The 18,429-nt window shown below is 51.9% G+C and overlaps 2 protein-coding genes across 2 annotated transcripts; one reads left to right on the forward strand and one right to left on the reverse strand.

Annotated features, from left to right (window-relative positions):
* The first annotated feature begins 1,827 nt into the window (after nucleotides 1–1,827).
* On the forward strand, nucleotides 1,828–5,245 carry LOC117213404. Its single transcript, XM_033458753.1, has 5 exons — nucleotides 1,828–2,349; nucleotides 2,477–2,602; nucleotides 2,680–2,887; nucleotides 3,065–5,157; nucleotides 5,240–5,245. The coding sequence occupies exons 1-5, from the start codon at nucleotides 1,828–1,830 to the stop codon at nucleotides 5,243–5,245; spliced, it is 2,955 nt and encodes a 984-aa protein (XP_033314644.1).
* Nucleotides 5,246–6,696: 1,451 nt separating this feature from the next.
* On the reverse strand, nucleotides 6,697–8,952 carry LOC117213405. Its single transcript, XM_033458754.1, has 2 exons — nucleotides 8,842–8,952; nucleotides 6,697–8,592 (listed from the first exon to the last, which is right to left on the reverse strand). The coding sequence occupies exons 1-2, from the start codon at nucleotides 8,950–8,952 to the stop codon at nucleotides 6,697–6,699; spliced, it is 2,007 nt and encodes a 668-aa protein (XP_033314645.1).
* Nucleotides 8,953–18,429: the final 9,477 nt, after the last annotated feature.

Genomic DNA, 18,429 nt, shown 5'->3' on the forward strand with positions numbered 1-18,429 from the left:
TGACGTGATATCTCGCGATCGCATCTCTCCGCGAACGATCGAAACATTTTGGTCCTTCGAGCCGGATCACGTGCCAGTGAAGAGTGCACTTACCAGTGACCACACAGTGCCACGTGACTTTATCAAAACCAGCAGCGGGAGCAGGAGCTTCCACCACAGCGAAACCAGTGACGTCAGGCGCGTCATCTTCGAAGAAACACATCCCATTGGCAAGGGAACGCAACCACGCAGCCTTCCGTCGCAGCTGGACAATCATCAACGCAACGAATTTCACAACTTAACAATACAACCGAACGAGTGGCCGTCGGGAAGGAACAAGGCGTTCCTCACCAAACATACACGCGACCTCACGCAGCACGACAGTAAGGTAAGCTCGTTCCTTATTTCGACCATCTCCTATCCTCGGCAACGATGACGAGCGAAGACCAACTCATCTCCCTGCGTCGGAGACGAGGCTATTGTAGCGGCCGATTCACATACTTATCGAACCGACTGGACGAGTACGAGCAATCCGACAGTCAGCAAAACTCCTTATTAACGAATTACGAGAAACAACTGACCGAAGTTGCGAGTCAATTCGAAGCGATCCAACTCGAATTAGAAGTATTAGACGAGGAGGAACAAGCACGCGGCTTCGAAATAAGGGACCAGTACGTCGCGGTAGACACAAGGCTACAAAATCTTCTGAGGAACGCGCAAACAGCTTCGCCGTCGACATCCATAAACCTTCCAACCTGTGCATCATCCGCAAGTTTAAATCCGATATCCATTAAATTACCAGATCTTCGGCTCCCTACTTTTGACGGAAGCTTAGAAAAATGGAACACGTTTTATGATACCTTTTCCTCCACAAGCGATAAAAATCCTAGTCTCACTGACATACAAAAATTCCATTACCTGCAGTCCGCCCTGCAAGGAGAAGCAGCCGATTGTTTAAACGCGTTACCCCTTAGTAATGTAAACTACAGTTAGGCTATAGCCGTTCTCAAGGAGAGTTTTGAATGTACACGATACACAGCTTTCAGTCACTGCATGGCAATAATTGATTATCCAAGGATAACCAAGGAATCTCCAACGGAATTAAGGCGCTTAGTCCACACATTGAAACAACACATATATGCATTGAACAAATTAGGAGAATCCTACCTCGATACCAGTGCTACGCTCAACAGCCTCATCCTCTCGAAAATACCACTAAGTATCCAAAAGCAATGGGAAATGACGCTGCCCAATAACGAGGTGCCTCCGTACATTCATTTACTAAACTTCCTAGAGAGATTAGCACGAAGCTCCAGACCGATCACCAGGGTCAGACAAACAAGAGAATCACCGGAACAAACTACTCCGGTCCGTCAACGCGCATCACGAGGGCATGCACTTACGGCGACATAGGTTACTCCAACATGCCCCACCTGTCAAGGACCACACCCCATTTGGAGATGTGACACCTTCAAAACCAAATCCCTTCGCGAACGCATTCGGGAGGTCAAAAGAGCATCACTATGCCCCAACTGCCTCGAGAAAGGGCACACAACGAAGCATTGTTTCGCAAGATCATGTCGCGTATGCGGAGAACGACATCATACAATGCTGCATAGGACAAAACGCCATTCAGGGTCTCGTTCCAGCACGTCCAGCCCGAAATCTTCCCCATCAAATAGCCGATCCACAACACCTTCTTTGCCGCCCTACGTATCACCCACTCGTCGCAAAAAGCACACAACAGACCACAGATCGGAAACACCACGAACAGCCGCGTCTCCAAGTCCACCGCCCAGTGACAAACGAACACACAACCAATGACGCCGACGATCGACGACTCCGTTGATGACCGAACATATCAGACCAATAGCATCCGAATTACTGTCCAATGATCTAGTCATCACAGCGCAGATTAACATTTTGAATGATAAACAGCAACCAATCCGTCGTCGAGCGTTGCTCGACACCGGATCCAGTATGAATTTCATTACCGAGGAATTAGCAAAATCGCTAAAGATAAGGCAAAACAAATGTTCGGTCCCGATCGGAGCTCTAGATACCTTGACAACGACTTCTAAGCGACACATCACGACCACGATCACTTCCACTGACGGTACATACACGCGGACATTAACGTTCCTTGTCATTCCAACCATATCAACCTTCATTCCCAGCGAACCCATCGATCGTTCGACACTTGAGATACCAAAAAGTCTCAAATTGGCCGATCCACGATTTCATTTACCAGCTCCGATAGATGTACTACTAAGCTCAGGTTCAACACTCGCGTCGATGTGTGTGGGACAAGTCAACCTCACGCAGCCAGACGAGCCTGGACTGCGTCTGCAAAAGACGCGATTCGGATGGGTAATCGGGGGGAGTCCAACTTCCCAAACCGCGACAAACATATTTCACACATCCACGACGACCGTACAAGCAGACCTCGCGCGGTTTTGGGAAATCGATGAAGGACCCTCAATTAAACATATCTCAGAGGCAGATCGACGATACGAAGAACACTTCCAAGCCCACACCCGACGCACCAGCGAAGGACGATACATCGTCGCTCTACCTTTCAACGATCAGCTTCAGTCACTCGGATCCTCTAAAACGCTGGCGAGTAAACGACTCGCCTCACTCAATCGCCGATTCCAGCACGACAAACGCTTCGAATCAGAATATCGAACGGTAATACAGGAATACCTGGCGTTGGGACACATGACGAAGGTCAATGACAACCACTCCGACGACAACGGATACTATTTACCCCATCATGGCGTGACCAAAGCATCGAGTCAAACCACCAAACTCCGTGTAGTTTTCGACGGATCGGCACCAAGCACTACCGGAACCTCCCTAAACGATACACTTCACACAGGACCCAAGTTACAGGAAGATTTATTTTGTATATTAATTAGATTCCGCGCTCATCAATACGTACTCACTGGCGACATCGAGAAAATGTATCGGCAATTCCTCGTACGACCAGAGGATCGGAAATATCAAAGGATATTATGGCGCAGCGCGAGTGGAGAAACAGAAACATATGAGCTTAACACTGTAACGTTCGGTTTATCCGCAGCACCGTATCTAGCTATTCGGTGCCTCAAGCAACTGGCAGAGGACGAAGGACATCGATTTCCACGTGCAGCACAGGTACTGCAGCGGGATTTCTACGTCGACGACGCTCTCACCGGAGCTGAAACGAAGGACGAAGCCCTCACGCTCAGAACAGAACTCACCAATTTACTTCAACTGGCCGGCTTAAACATACGAAAATGGGCGTCAAACGATAATGACTTATTACACGGACTTTCCTTAGAAGAAACAAATCACCAACATTTTTTGGGCGACTCGCAAACCTTGAAGACGCTGGGGGTGTTTTGGAATTCATCCGACGACTCTATTCTTTACTCGGTCGAAGTCAAACCCACGCCCTCCCGAGTCACGAAACGAATCATCAGCTCGGAGATTGCAAAAATTTACGATCCGCTCGGTCTGCTCGCACCGGTGATTGTTCGGGCCAAGATGCTACTTCAACGAATATGGTCGTCGAAAATCGATTGGGATGAATCACTTCCGATCGAGTTACATATAGAGTGGGAAAGGTACTATGCCCAATTACCCTTATTAAACAACGTCAGGTTCCCACGCAAGGCAATAATCGAGTCCGCAATAGAAATTGAACTGCATGGTTTCTGCGATGCCAGCGAAAAGGCTTACGGAGCCTGTGTTTATCTCCGAACCCTTAACACCAACGGCCGTGTTTGGACCCAACTTTTAACCGCAAAATCGAAAGTCGCCCCCCTCAAGTGCCAGACCATTCCTCGGCTCGAGCTGAGCGGAGCACTCCTTCTTACGTCCCTGATGTCGACAGTACAACAAGCCCTATCACATAAAATTACTCGAACTATCTATTGGACCGATTCCACTATCGTCCTCCATTGGCTCAATACATCACCTCACACCCTTAAAACATTCGTCGCTAACAGAGTCTCCGAAATTCAAACAAAAACCAGCATCCGCGATTGGCGCCACGTTCCTACCGACGACAATCCCGCGGACTTAATATCACGCGGCCAAACACCCGAAGAGTTTCTGCGCCCAACCATCTGGCAGCACGGTCCTGCATGGCTCTACCAGTCGGAAGGCTATTGGCCGACATGGGATCTAACACCGCAAATTGAACTACCGGAGCAGAAAGGGGCGATTTGTCTGTCCGCAAACCCCTCCGATTACAGTTTGTTGCAAAGGTATTCATCCTGGCCCAAGTTGATACGAATCATAGCTCGTTGCCTCCGTTGGAAACAGAAAAAGAACCGAGCGGCACCCCTAACCGTTACCGAATTACGCATAACGCACAATAAGCTGATAAAATTGTTGCAAAACATCCATCTCTCCGAGGAAATTCGTACACTCCAAAAAGATCGGAACGCGGCGATAAAGGGTAAGCTCACGCGACTCAATCCATTCATAGACAAGGAAGGAATATTGCGAGTCGGGGGTCGACTCAGTCATTCGTCGATGACCTTCGCCCAGAAACATCCCATAGTATTACCTAAGTCATCCGTTACAACACGCATCATAGAACACGAGCACAAGATCCACATGCACTCCGGAACGCAGGCTACATTATACGCAGTAAGACAAAGATACTGGCCCGTCGACGGTCGAAGTCAAGTATGGCGGGCGATCAAAGGCTGCGTCCGCTGCTGCCGCGCTCAACCACCGCCGGTAGAATACGTGATGGGTAATCTGCCGGAGGCGCGAGTAACGGAATCTCGCCCATTCACAAACGTCGGCGTCGATTACTGCGGGCCGTTCCACATCAAAGAAAAACGAGATCGTAACCGTCGTCAGATAAAGGTATACGTAGCCATTTTCGTATGCCTAGCAATTAAAGCGGTACACATCGAGCTTGTTGACGATCTCACTAGCGAAGCCTTCATCGCCGCTCTTCGCAGATTTATCGCTCGACGAGGGTATTGCTCCACCATCCATTCTGATAACGGCACCAACTTCAGAGGAGCAAGCAACGAATTACGAGAGCTTCATGATTTATTACAATCGGACGATCACAAAGAAAAAGTAACCGCATTTTTAGCCGACAAACAAATCGAATGGCGCTTCATTCCCCCTCATTCACCGCATTTCGGTGGGCTATGGGAAGCAGCGGTGAAGTCATTTAAACGCCACCTCAGGCGTGTAGCCGGCAACGAGTTACTCACCTCTGAACAATTGAATACTCTTATCATAGAAATAGAAGCAGTCCTCAATTCCCGCCCGCTAACTCTTATCTCCACCGATCCAAATGATCTCCTAGTCCTCACTCCCGGACATTTCCTCATTGGCGATTCACTAATGTGCTTACGTGATCGAGATTTCAGAGACATTCCATCGAACCGACTCTCCAGATGGCAGCATATCCAACAGCTTAAACAGCATTTTTGGAACCGCTGGCATAAGGAGTATTTGAACGAGCTAACCAACCGCAATAAGTGGAGCAAGGGTGGACACGGCATCCAAAAGGGCACAATCGTCATCCTCAGAGAGGACAACGTTCCCTCCATGCATTGGCCTCTGGGCCGAGTTATCAAGGTTCATCCAGGCGCCGATGGTGTCATCCGGACAGCTACAGTTCAGACGGCAAAGAGCGTTTTGGATCGGGCCGTCAAAAGGCTTGTCCCACTGCCAATTCAACCCGATTTAGAGAAACCCGAAAAACTAGCCACCGAGACGAACTAAGATGGGAACTTCAACCTAACTTGATCGGTACCCTCTCAACGGGGGGAGAATGTTACGCCATGCGGCTTACCATAGATCATATTCTTAACTGTCGTTCGCGGCACTATAATGTCGCAGATGGATCGTCGCGGCTGCCCGGCAAACAAACATTGTAGTGGCAAGCGCATGGTTCATTAAGCAGGGCGACCTCCAGAAACGTCGATTCGTGGCCGTTATTTTACCTCGCGTAAAAGAATGTGGCGTGGTCCGAACGTAGTGGGGGTCGCCTTCCATAAAAAGCGGGAAAAATCGAAAGGCGAGCAGAACTCTTCGAGAAGCCGAACCGTCAACACATCTCTTATATCGCGCATTACTTAACAAGCAAAACGCAGTTACATTTCTTTTTGTTGTTCTCTTTATGTCTTCCTAGTTGATAATTTGTTAAAATAAACGTTAATTTATTTGTGTTAATTCTGTGGAATTCATTGAACTACCCTTATTATCCTAATCGAAATAAGGGAATCGATCAGTTCGTGGCGTCGATTATTTAATCGTAACGGGAACTTACAACTCTCGTTGACGTGATATCTCGCGATCGCGTCTCTCCGCGAACGATCGAAACAACCATCGTGGTGGATAGATGACTGTGAGCGTGAGAAAAACCTAGCTTGTTTTATTACAGGGCTATTCGGATTTTCCTAATGGGTGCATACCCGCTTTCTCCGTGTTTTAAGTGCGACTAATAAACCCAAGGACCTCTCTAAAAACCGACTGTGTCTCGAGAATATTTTTAAGCTTTAGAAATTCTTCAAGACAAACGGGTTGAAGACACAGGGCGAAACAATACAGGGAAATGAAAGTTATGGTGGGTCCTTAAGTTTATTGAGGATCGAAGTGACGTTACGCAGGTCGGTTGTTGTCCGGTCGCCCGGGCTGGCGTGCAGATGTTTTAGGCGGCGTAACATCCTCCCCCCGTTGAGAGGGCACCGATCAAATTCTGGCTGTGGAGTCAGGTGTGTCGTTGGTGACCTCCTTCGCTCCGTGTGGACGTTCGGCCTCGTCTGGATCTGGGTGGATGGGCAAGGGGACCAGTCTTTTGACACCGCAGTCGAGGATGCTTGTTGCCGCCTGCGCGGTAGCGGTCCGGATGATTCCGTCGGCTCCTGGATGGATCTTGATTACGCGGCCCAAAGGCCACTGCATAGAGGGTACGTTATCCTCCCTGAGGATTACTACGGTGCCTTCACGAATGTTATGTTTGCCCTTGTCCCATTTGTTGCGGCGGGTTAGCTCATTTAGGTATTCTCGATACCATCTGCTCCAGCAGTGCTGCTTAATCTGGTGAATGCGCTGCCAACTGGATAGCCGGCCTGATGGAACTGTCCTGAAATCACGCTCCCGTAAACTGGTTAGTGTGTCACCGATCAGAAAATGTCCGGGAGTGAGGACAGGAGGATCTTTCGGATCGGATGAGATGGGAGTCAGTGGGCGTGAATTGAGAATGGCTTCAATTTCGATCACAAGGGTGTTGAGGTGCTCAAAGGTCAGGAGCTCCGTGCCGACCACGCGGATGAGATGGCGTTTGAACGCTTTAACCGCGGCTTCCCATAAGCCGCCAAAATGTGGTGAGTTCGGAGGATTAAAACGCCATTGTATTTGTCGGTCGGCGAGAAAATTCTGTACCCTATCCTGGTGGTCGTCGGACTGCAATAGGGTCCGGAGTTCTTGCAGCTGCCGATTAGCCCCGACGAAATTGGTGCCGTTGTCGGTGAGGATCGTTGCGCAGTATCCTCGCCGCGAGATGAAACGGCGTAGCGCGGCCAAGAAGGCGTCGGTGGTTAGGTCGCTGACTAACTCTACGTGGACCGCCTTTGTCGCCAGACAAACGAATATGGCGGCGTACGTCTTGATTTTACGTCGGTTGCGGTCCCTCCTCTCCTTGATGTAGAATGGGCCGCAGTAGTCGATTCCGACGTTCGTGAACGGCCGCGATTCGGTAATACGCGCCTCTGGCAAATCACCCATCAAGTATTCCACTGGTGGAGGGTTGGCTCTGCAGCATCGGACGCACCTTCTGAGAGTGCGCCATACCTGGCTACGACCGTCGATCGGCCAATAGCGCAGTCTCACCGCGTATAGTGTAGCTTGTGTCCCTGTGTGATGATTGTTCCGGTGCTCTTGCTCTATAATTAGCTCTGTCACCGGGGATTTCGGTAGGATGATCGGGTGTTTTTGGCTGAAGGGTATGGCGGAGTTGGTTAGTCGTCCTCTTACCCGGAGTAGCCCATCTTCGTCGAGGAAGGGGTTTAATGGCTGTAGTTTCCCTCCAACATCCTCGCTTCGATTTTTCTGGAGGATCCGAATTTCAGGCGCGAAACGACTGGATTGTAATATTTTTATTAGTCTGTTGTGCGCTGCAGTCAGTTCGTCTGTGGTGAGATGGGCAGATAGGTGTTGCTTATGTCTCCATCGAAGACACCGGGCGACGATTCTTATTAGTCTTGGCCAAGACGAGTAACGATGGAGGAGTGTGTTGTCGCTAATATTCGTCCTCAGACAGATCGTCTTCTTTTGCTCCGGGAGGTCGACTACCGGTGTCGGGCTCCAGACCGGCCAATAGTTTTCGCTTTGCAGGAGCCACCTTGGATCGTTTTTCCAAATGGACGGACATAGGAATTCCTTGGGCGTCTGGCCTCGGGAGATGAGATCCGCTGGATTATCGTCGGTAGGCACATGACGCCAGTCGGAGGTATTGGTCTTGGTCTGTATCTCAGCGACTCGATTCGCCACAAATGTTTTCAAGGTGTGCGACGAAGACCTGATCCAATGGAGCACGATGGTGGAGTCAGTCCAGTATACTATCCGCGATATCTTGGTCGCCAGGGCCTGTCGTATTGACGAAATCAAGAACGTCAAAATAAGTTAATTCGAGCTTAATTCGAGACGTGGTATGGACAGCGATTTGAGCGGCGCTACCTTCGACCGCGCCGTGAGGAGTCGAGTCCAAATATTGTTCTTTCGGTCCGTCGTCCGCACGTAGACGCACGCCCCATATGCCCTTTCGCTAGCGTCACAGAATCCGCGTAGCTCAATTTTCGTTGCGGATTCAATGATGGTCTTCCGAGGGAACCTTACCACATTTAACAACGGCAATTGGGTGTGGTATTTGATCCATTCTGTGTGTACGTCTGTCGGAAGGGATTCGTCTCGATCTACCTTCAATGTCCAGACTTGTTGCAAAATCATTTTTGCTCGAACGATTACCGGCGCGAGCAATCCTAGTGGATCATAGATTTGTGCGATGACTGAACTGATTGATCGCTTTGTGACTCGGGAAGTGTCACTGATCGTCTTGACCGAATAGAGTATGGCATCGTCGGCTGAATCCCAAAAGACGCCGAGTGTTTTTAACGTGGATGACTCACCGAGATGTAATTTCTGGTTGGTGTCTTCTTCAGGTAGCCCTCGTAGCAGATCCCGATCGTTTGATGCCCATTTGCGGATATTTAGACCGGCTAGCTTAAGTAATTTCGTGAGATCATTCCTGACTGATAAGGCTTCGTCCTTCGTATCGGCTCCGGTCAACGCATCGTCGACATAGAAGTCTCGCCGCAGGATCTGCGCTGCTCTCGGAAATCAAGGTCCCTCGTCTTCTGCCAACTGTTTGAGACATCGGATGGCCAGATACGGGGCTGCGGATAGACCGAACGTTACGGTGTTGAGTCGGTATGTTTCGATCTCTCCGTTGTCGGCACGCCACAGAATCTTTTGATAAGGACGATCTTCTGGACGTAGGATGAATTGACGGTACATTTTCTCGATGTCGCCGGTAAGGACATATTGAAATGACCGGAATCTCAATAGGATGTTTCTCAGGTCTTCTTGTAATTTCGGGTCCGTATGAAGGGCGTCGTTTAGAGACACTCCCGTGGTACTTGATGCTGAGCCGTCGAACACAACCCGGAGCTTGGTGGTGTCGCTCGATTCCTTGATCACGCCGTGATGTGGTAAATAATATCCGTAGCCGGTGGCGTGATCCGTGTTGATCTTCGTCATTGACCCAAGTCTAAATATTCTTGGATCACAGCACTATACGCGGTTTCATATTGTTTGTCGCGTTGGAATCGACGATGAAGAGAGGCGAGCCTGCTCATTGCAGCGGCCTTCGATGACCCTAGTGAGGAAAGCTTTTCGTTGAATGATAATGCAACGATGTATCTGCCTTCCTTGGTTCGTCGGACATGGTTTCGGAAATGTTCTTCACATAGTCGTTCAGATTCCGAAAGATGAGTAGTGGCCGGTCCCTCGTCGATCTCCCAAAACCGTGCGAGGTCCTCTTGCAGAGCCGTTGTGGTTGCGTGGAACGTATTTATCGCGGTTTGGGACGTTGGACTCCCCCCGATTACCCAGCCGAGCCGTGTTTTTTGTAGACGTAGTTCAGGTTCGCCTGGTTGCGCCAGATTGACCTGCCCTATGCACAGCGACGCAAATGTTGATCCGGTACTAAGTAAGACATCGATCGGGGCTGGGCAATGGAATTGTGGATCGGCTAATTGAATATTTCTGGGTAATCCCAGACTCGAGGGGTCGATGGGCTCGCTTGGTATGAAAGTCGACATGGCCGGGATAACAAGAAATCTCAATGTTTTCTTATACTTGCCGTCCGTCGACGTGATTGTGGCCGTGGTGTATCGTTTTGCCGTTGTGCTCAAATTGTCGAGGGCTCCGATCTGGATCGCACATCTCCTTTGTTTTATACCGAGGGAATTCGCGAGCTTGTCGGTCATGAAGTTCATGCTCGTCCCAGTGTCGAGTAAGGCTCGGGCTCGGATTGGTTGTACCTGTTTGTTCAAAACCTTGATCTGTGCTGTGGCCAACAGATCATGATGCAGAGGGCTGTGGGGAGATGTGTTTGTTAGTCCGATCTCCCTTGCTGTCGTAGTCTCGGACAGTCAGTTTTGCCCCGGTTGGGACTTGGACGAGGAGGTAGGGGTGGTGTTCTTGATCCGGGCTGAGCGTGACTCATACGAGGCATGCCCTTTCGTACCTCTTGGAGCTGAAGATGTATGTTTCCGTGAAGTGTCGGATGTTCGTCTCGACTTGTGGGACGACCGCGATTTCGATGATCCAGATGGTGATTGTTCGGTGGAGGCTCGCTTGTGTGATGAACGACTACCCGACGACCGACCGCTCGGTGCGCGACTGCCCGACGTCCGACCGCTCGATGAGCGACTGTCCGACGACCGACTGCTCGGCGACCAATCGCTTGCCGATCGACCGCTCGACGATCGACCGCTCGAAGATCGACCGCTCGACGACCGTGAGTCTACCTGGGTTTGTTCGCGGTGTAGGTAAGTATGGTGTCGGTGACCGCAGATACGACACGAACCCGATGTACTCTGTGTCGGCGAATGTCCTCTGCCTAGGCAATTTATACACAACGATGCCTTCTTCACGATCTGAAAACGTTTGGTCGATGATTTGGCCTTGAAGATTTTACAGTGTCTGATATCGTGAGGTCCGTTGCAGGTCGGACACACTACCGTTCTGCTGGTTGTAGCAAGGGTTCGCCCATGCGGTATGCTTGTTCGCTGACTGTGGTGTTTGTGGATTGACTCTTTTGATTCCTTCGCTTTAGAGAGGAATTGAGTCCCGTTCGCCCGTGTTTTGAGAAAGTGTATCAGATGCTGATAGGATGGCACCTGCTGGCGGGGCAGTGTGCGTTGCCATTTACGCAGGCTGGACGAGGGCAATTTCGACGCGATCAATTCGATAATCGCTATATTTGATGTGACGGGCCCTTTTAGGTGTTCGAGCGCCTTTAGATTTACGCTGATGGTTTCCAAAAAATCCTCTAGGGCTTCTGGAGTTTCCTTTTTGATTTCCGGATAGTTGCGCATCAAATTCCAATGGCGCATGCAGATTTGGAGGGGGCAATTGAACTTATCCGTCAGTGTGTCAAGCGCGATGGGATAGTTGGCCTCTGTGAGTACTAATGACTGGATACTCTGTGCGGCCCGTCCAGTTATAGATGAGCGTAGATGCTGGAACTTTTGGATATTCGGCAAACTTTCGTTACGGTCCACTATGGATGAGAACGTGTCGTAGAAATAGGTTCAGTTCTCGAGGGCACCGTCGAATTGGGGCACGCGGACCTCTGGAAAGGTGGTCGGCTCTGGTTTCCGGCATGTCTCGCCTGTTTTTGTTGTCGACGGGGTTGTTGCTGACATTTGCTCAAAGAGACCTAGGAACCGCACGTCAAGCTCCCGATGCTCTTGCGACAACGAAGCTACACGCGCATCTTCCCCCTCATCTAACCCATCTAACTCTTCTTGAACCGCGAGTATCCTCCTCCAAAGTTCATCGAACGAGCTGCGGCAAGATGTTAGGAAGATTCTGTTTGCCTTCCCAGACGCTTCGTATTCATCGAGTTCGCGCTTTATGGTTGCAAGTCGACCGGCTAGGTCATAATTTTGTCCTCCGTCCACACTCAAAATACTATCTAGATGCTATAATTAGGGATTCAATTTTATAATACGTTGCCTCACTTTCCATCACTGCTTTCCTACTATCAGTCACTTGAACTGTAATATAAACCAGTCTTTTATTTCCAATACTATTCTGCATACCATTTATCAGGAACAATACATTTTATTTGTTAATCTAACAAGATGCGAAGTTCCTCATTTGTCCTAATATCAATCAATGGATAAGTGAATTGAAATCTGTGAAAATAATGTAATATCGGAAAATAAGGATAGAAATTTTTTCCCGATTACTTGCAACTTATTAATATTAAATTGAATATACATATATAAATTGGACAGGAAACGATATTTATTTAACGGAAACTAAATGCAATACTCGTATCTATATCAAATAACTTTACAGTTATTTGACCACTGTCGTCACAACGAATCTAACACACACACACACTCTCTCTCTCTCTAACAACTCTATCAATTCTCACAACTCTACTCTTCGACGACTCGATACCTCTAACGACTCTACTCTTCGACGACTCAATTAGCTCTGATTCTCGCAACACGCACACTTTTCGACTCGCCTTGCGTAGCGAAACCGTCCTTCTTCTAACGTTGTCTATTGTTTCCCTCATACCTATGTAAGAACTACCAACTACATGCCTTTAGTCACGTAGGCACTCTTAAATGTAAACGAACCACAGAAACACGACGTACACGGTTTTTCTATTTTCAACTGATTTCTAATTCGAATTACTTTACGATATTACAATAAGTATCTAGTAATACGACTTCCGAACCGATGTAATTATTGCAATGATTGTTAAATTTCAAAACAATTTCCTATCCATGTTAAACATATTACGTATATGTGCATGTCTAGTATTTCGATTAGTTGCTCTACTTGCGGTAGTTCGCCATTCTGGATCATCTAGACTCAACAAAGATGCATTCAATTTATCCATGCCTTAAAACGCTCTGTAGCGGCACAATAGTTAGAATTTGCTTCAAACCATGTTGTTGTTTTGCTTCGGAATATCAAGAGGTATTGTAAGGAATTATAAGCTCCGGGCAAAACAATGGTGCCGCTACATGTAACCGTAAAACAAGACGAATTTGTATCTTTTGGCCTTCTTCTGACGATAATGAATAAACGAACAAGATCTGTTCGCGACAAGATCTGTTTCAAATTCACTAACGAGTACACATATTGGTAGTCTCATTATTCGATCCCCTACAGCTCTTATTAAGGAAGATAGAGGCCTGTGACAGTATTCAGCTTGGCCAACTTTGAACAGGGCATATTGATAAGCCAGAGTAACTCACATACAAATTTTTTTTTCTTTTTTTTTACGTGGAGAAATCCTCATGGACACTCCGCTGTTCCAGTAATTGCGTAACAGCAGAGTAGTGTCGGACTCTTACCGACTAAAGCTCCACGATGACCACCCGACGCGTATGACAGGGATGCTCCAGGATTCTCTTATGAATTAACTTCATTTGCACCCACTTCACGCGTTCTCTAGTTCGAGCCGGCTATTGAGTAGGCGTTAGGTGGATGTCGTTGCTCCTAGTGCTGTCACTTCTTCTGGTCGTAGTCCGTTGGGGTGGAGGCGGGGCGGCTCTGGGTCGTCTGACTGCCATCCTTCTCCATCGTCTTATCCTGCAGGGTTGAGAGTTTTTCTTTCTCTCCCTTTCCGCTCGCTCCTTCGCGAGCATAACTCGCTCGCAGAAGAGGCGGACGGTCTCGTATTCCTGTGACCCTCTCAACATCGCTTCCACAATCGCTGAGGGGGTCAACGTTTCTCCTACGGCGTGCCACAGGGTGTAGCGGAGCAGCTCCCACGCCGGACAGAGCTCCAGGGTGTGCTGCGCTGTGTCCCTGCCCTCTCCGCAGTGGTGGCAGATGTCTGTCGTATCTCGCCGTTTTCTCTTCAGGAACTCGCCGAACACGCCGTGTCCGGTGAGTACTTGTGTCATCCTGAATGTGAGTGGGAGGCCGTGGCGGCTCCTCCATGCCTCCCAGTTTGGTAGGCCCGCATCCGCGCCTCGGTGTTCGCTTCTCCCGTTGATCAGTTGGGATCGCCACAGGTTCCATGTGTCCTCTTCGACGGTTCCTGTGTCGTTTGAAGCCGCCTGCTCGGTGGGGTCTTCTCCCGGGTGCCATTCTCTCCGGCGGGTGTATCTCTTTTTGAGCGCCAGCGCCCGCAGCTCCCACGGGGGGGACGCGGCTAGGGTGGACGCCGACGCGTGCGACACCGTCCGGTATCCCCTAATGATTCTGATGGCGGTCATTCTGTGCAGTCTTCTCAGGAGCAGAATGCTGCGACGGCTTGCCATCAGGTCGTCCGCCCATACTGGGGCCCCCACATACATCACTCGTGACCGAACGACGCCCTCGTAAAGTCGGCGCACCGCGTCTCCGGCCCCGCCGATGTTCGGTAGTAGACCGCACAGGGCATTGGCAGCCGCTGACACCTTCGGGATCAGTGAGTCGAAGTGTGGCTCGAACGTCCACTGGCTGTCGAGGGTGAGTCCCAGATACTTCATCTGTGATCCCACCCGGACGGTTTTACCTGCCATGTTTATGCATAGGCCGGGCGGTGGTGTCCCTCGCCTCTTCCTGTCAAAGAACCAGGTGGCCTCCGACTTCGCAGGGGAGACTCTCAGGCCCAGTTCGTTCACGGCACGGGTCGCACAGGCCGTTGCGATTCCGCCAATGCGCAGCGTCTCGTGCCAGCCACGACCCTCGACCAGGATTAGGGTGTCGTCCGCATAGCATACTATGGCCGCGCCTGGGGGTAGCGGGCATCGTAGTACCTCGTCGTACGCAACGTTCCATAGTATGGGGCCCAGCACCGAGCCCTGCGGGACGCCACGCTCAACGGATCGCTTTTCCTCTCCTTCCTTACTGGTGTAACACACCCACCTGTCGTCGAGGTAGGCTCGTATCAATCGGACGAGGTAGCTGGGAACCTCGAAGTGCTCCAGGGCCGTCACAATCCTGTCCCATGGCATGGTGTTGAACGCATTGACGATGTCCAGGGAAACCGCCAGCGCCACGCCTTTCCGGGAGACCATGTCCTCCGCAATCGCTCGTACGCGTCTGACCGCGTCAATCCTCGAGCGCCCCTTCCGGAAGCCGTACTGGCTTTCGTGCAAACCTGGCACTTGGCCCGCTATGTGTCGTTCCAACCGGGCGGCGACTACCCTCTCGAGTAGTTTGCCGACCTCGTCAAGTAGGCATATCGGCCGGTACGCTGACGGCGAGGTCGTCGGTCGGCCCTCTTTATGGAGCAGGACCAGCCTCGCCGTCCGCCACGCCCGGAGGTAGACTCCCTCCCTCAGGCATCTTGTGAAGAGGTGCCGGAGTCTGGGAGCCGTGACCCCCATCACTTCCCCCCAGATCCGGCCAGGGATTCCGTCCGGGCCCGGTGCCACGTTGCGGGCGGACATTCTTCTGGTTGCCTCACATATCTCCTCCTCCGTGACTTCCCAGTCGTCCCTCCATTCCAGCGGTCGTGTCGTTTCCCGTGGCCGTTCCGCCGCTCTGTTTTCTTGTGGGGGAAAGAGCGTTCCGGTGATCCGCGTCAGCAGCGCAGGTTCCATTTCCGCCGTAGTCAGGGGGTCCTTCGCGCGTAGTTTCTGTGTCACCGTCCTGTATGGCCTCCCCCATGGTTCCGACTCGACTGTTTCGACCAGTTCGGACCAGGCACGGTCCTTCGCTTTTTTAATTTCCCTTTGTAGCGAGCGCCGTAGCGCGCGGTACGTCCGGTAGCGCAAGGAGACTTCTTCTTCGTCGCGTCGTCGCCAGCGGCGGGCCCTTAGGTACTGTCTTCGAGCCCGGACACATCTCGTCCTCAGTTCCGCGATGTCGGGGTTCCACCAGTAAACTGCTCTGCTTCGCACCGTGCCCGGTGTGGCTCGTGGCATGGATGCGTCGCAGATTGCTATCATGGCTTGGCGGAGGTTCTCGGCCTCCTCTTCCACGTCTGCTTCGGTCGTCGTTGTTGAGGCCTCCCAGCTCCAAGCTGTTGCTATAGCAGCCGCCTGGAGTAGATCTTCATTCCTCTCCTTTATTTTCCATCTAGGTGGTGGGCGAGCGTGTCTCCCCCTCGGCGGGCCGCGCCCGTCGTTTGTCGTCGGCATTCCAGGTCCAGGTGCGTCCACCTCCATGAATATGTAGAGGTGGTCCGACAGCGTCTCGACCCCTTCGGCCACTCTCCAGCCTGAGATCCGCCTGAATGCCTCGGGGGAGGCCCATGTTATGTCAACAATGGAGCTCCCTCTGCACGTCACGCAGGTACTGGTCGAGCCCCTGTTCACTAACAGAAGTCCAAGTCCCGCGGCCCAGTTTGATAGCATGCGGCCGCTCGCGTTGGTCCTGGCGTTCCCCCATTCCGTGGAGTGTGCGTTGAAGTCTCCCAGGACGAGCACTTGTCGGGGGAGTCGTCGCCTGACGCAGTCGCCAACTCCGTCTAGGAATTCTTCGAACGCTGCCCGTCCGCTGTTAGGTGACACGTACACCCCCACCACCATCATCCCTGCCCACTCGACCGCGGCATACCCGTTGCCGCGTTCCAGCCGGGCTCCGTGGGCGAACGCCCCGGGCGTTGATGTCCAGGTGACGGAACCATTCCGTCCGTGTCTCCGACCCACTCCGGGGCATCCAGAACTCTGTATGGTTCCGCCACCACCGCTAGGGCGACCGTGCTCTCCCGGATGGTTTGGTGGAGCAGGTCTTGTGCTCGCCTTGACCTTCCCAGGTTAGTCTGGAGGATGCGCATTCTCAGTTCTTTGGTGTTCTTTCCTTGTTTGTGGCTTCCTCCGTGCCTACCTCCTTTTTCGCGCGCTTAGGGTCGCTTTGCGACGAGGAGCCTTTCGCGCTGCCTCTTGCAGCCTTTCTTCGAGGGGGCGCAGGCCGGTCCCCCCATCCTGTGCACCGACGGTGCTCCAAGCGCCTCGCAGAGCAGGTATTTCGGGCTCGCAGTAGTGCATGCTGTCGCCTGGTGCTCTGGTTCGCCGCACCTGAAGCACAGGTGCCCCTTGTCCTCCTTGGCGGTGCAGGTCTTCCCCGTGTGTCCTATCCCAAGGCACCTGTAGCACTGTAACGGTCTCCGTTCGATGGCTTCGACCTTCGCCGTCGACCAGCCTATGGCGACCTTTCCAGCCTGGGCCAGCAGCTGTGCTGCGAGCGCTGCGGCCTTCTCCCTTCCCTGGTCCTCAGGGACCTCTAAGATGACACCTCCGGTGATGGTCTTCCGCATCCTCATCGTGTTGATGCCGAGATCGGTCAGGGAGACACTGTCCTTGGCCGCAGCCACCACTTCCGCGTAGGATTGGCTCGATTTGTCCGTCAGGGTGATTGTTACCGCTGACGTTCGCGGTGCGCGCGGGAGGGGCCCCCTGCCTCCCCCTCTTCGTGCGTTCTCCAATCCTCTCTCCGGAGTTTTCCTCTGGCCCTCCGCCCCTGTCTCGGGGATCAGCTTCGCCGGCTGCTTCTTCCCTGCCTCCTTCTTCATTCCTCTTCTTTTCCTTCCGACGGTCTGCCATTCGGTGACAGCCGTTCGGCCTCCCTTGAGTGCTGGGGCGCTTGGGGCTCCAGGCTCCATCCCTCTCGTGTTCGCGGCAGGGGCGACCTCCTTTCCTTCTCCTTTTTCTGTTCCCTGCAGTTGTTCCTCCAGTCGGTGCAGCAAGGACCTCATCTCCTCTACATGGTGCTCGACTGCAGCGAGACGCGCCCTGTAGCTGCTATCATCCGCGGTGGGGCGCGAGGCCGGCTCTTTTCGGAGTGCCTCTACCGCCGCCTCCAGTGTTGCTATGCGTCCTTGCGCTATAGCGAGTACGTCGGTGACAGGGTCCGTTCTCCTCACTATCTCTGTCACGGCCGCGGTGATGGTTCTCGCCGCCTCCTTCAGGGTTTTCCCCTGCGTGCCCTTGTGGCTGCGGGGTGCCTGGGCAGCCTTGGCCACCTCGGCGGCCCGGCGAATCAGTTTGGCTCCTATGTCCGCCGTTGTGGCTGTTCTCATTTCTTCAGCCGGGTCCGCGGGGAGTTCGGGGGATTCGTTGGCCTTCTTTCTCTTCGCTCGGGGTGCTTCTCTGGCGGGGGTTTCCTCCTCCTCTGTTGTTTCCTCATATTCCCTCCTTGTACAGCGTGAAGCGGGAGGGTCCCTCCTTTGGCGGCATCGCCTTCGTCACGCTCCAGGTGCTAACGTGCGGCGGCTCCGCAGCCAGTTCCGTT

This window comes from Bombus bifarius, unplaced genomic scaffold, assembly GCF_011952205.1.
Source record: "Bombus bifarius isolate JDL3187 unplaced genomic scaffold, Bbif_JDL3187 scf7180000009057_frag, whole genome shotgun sequence".
Lineage (NCBI taxonomy): Eukaryota > Metazoa > Arthropoda > Insecta > Hymenoptera > Apidae > Bombus > Bombus bifarius.

Excerpts from the sequence above, each read along its gene's own strand:
- LOC117213404 (XM_033458753.1), top strand. The coding sequence starts at position 1,828 with ATGACCGAACATATCAGACCAATAGCATCCGAATTACTGTCCAATGAT. Across the intron at positions 2,603-2,679 it reads ATCCTCTAAAACGCTGGCGA|GAATACCTGGCGTTGGGACA; the intron begins GTAAACGACTCG and ends ACGGTAATACAG. Across the intron at positions 2,888-3,064 it reads GTTACAGGAAGATTTATTTT|CACCGTATCTAGCTATTCGG; the intron begins GTATATTAATTA and ends GTTTATCCGCAG.
- LOC117213405 (XM_033458754.1), bottom strand. The coding sequence starts at position 8,952 with ATGATTTTGCAACAAGTCTGGACATTGAAGGTAGATCGAGACGAATCC. Across the intron at positions 8,593-8,841 it reads AATTGCCGTTGTTAAATGTG|GCCCTGGCGACCAAGATATC; the intron begins GTAAGGTTCCCT and ends TCAATACGACAG.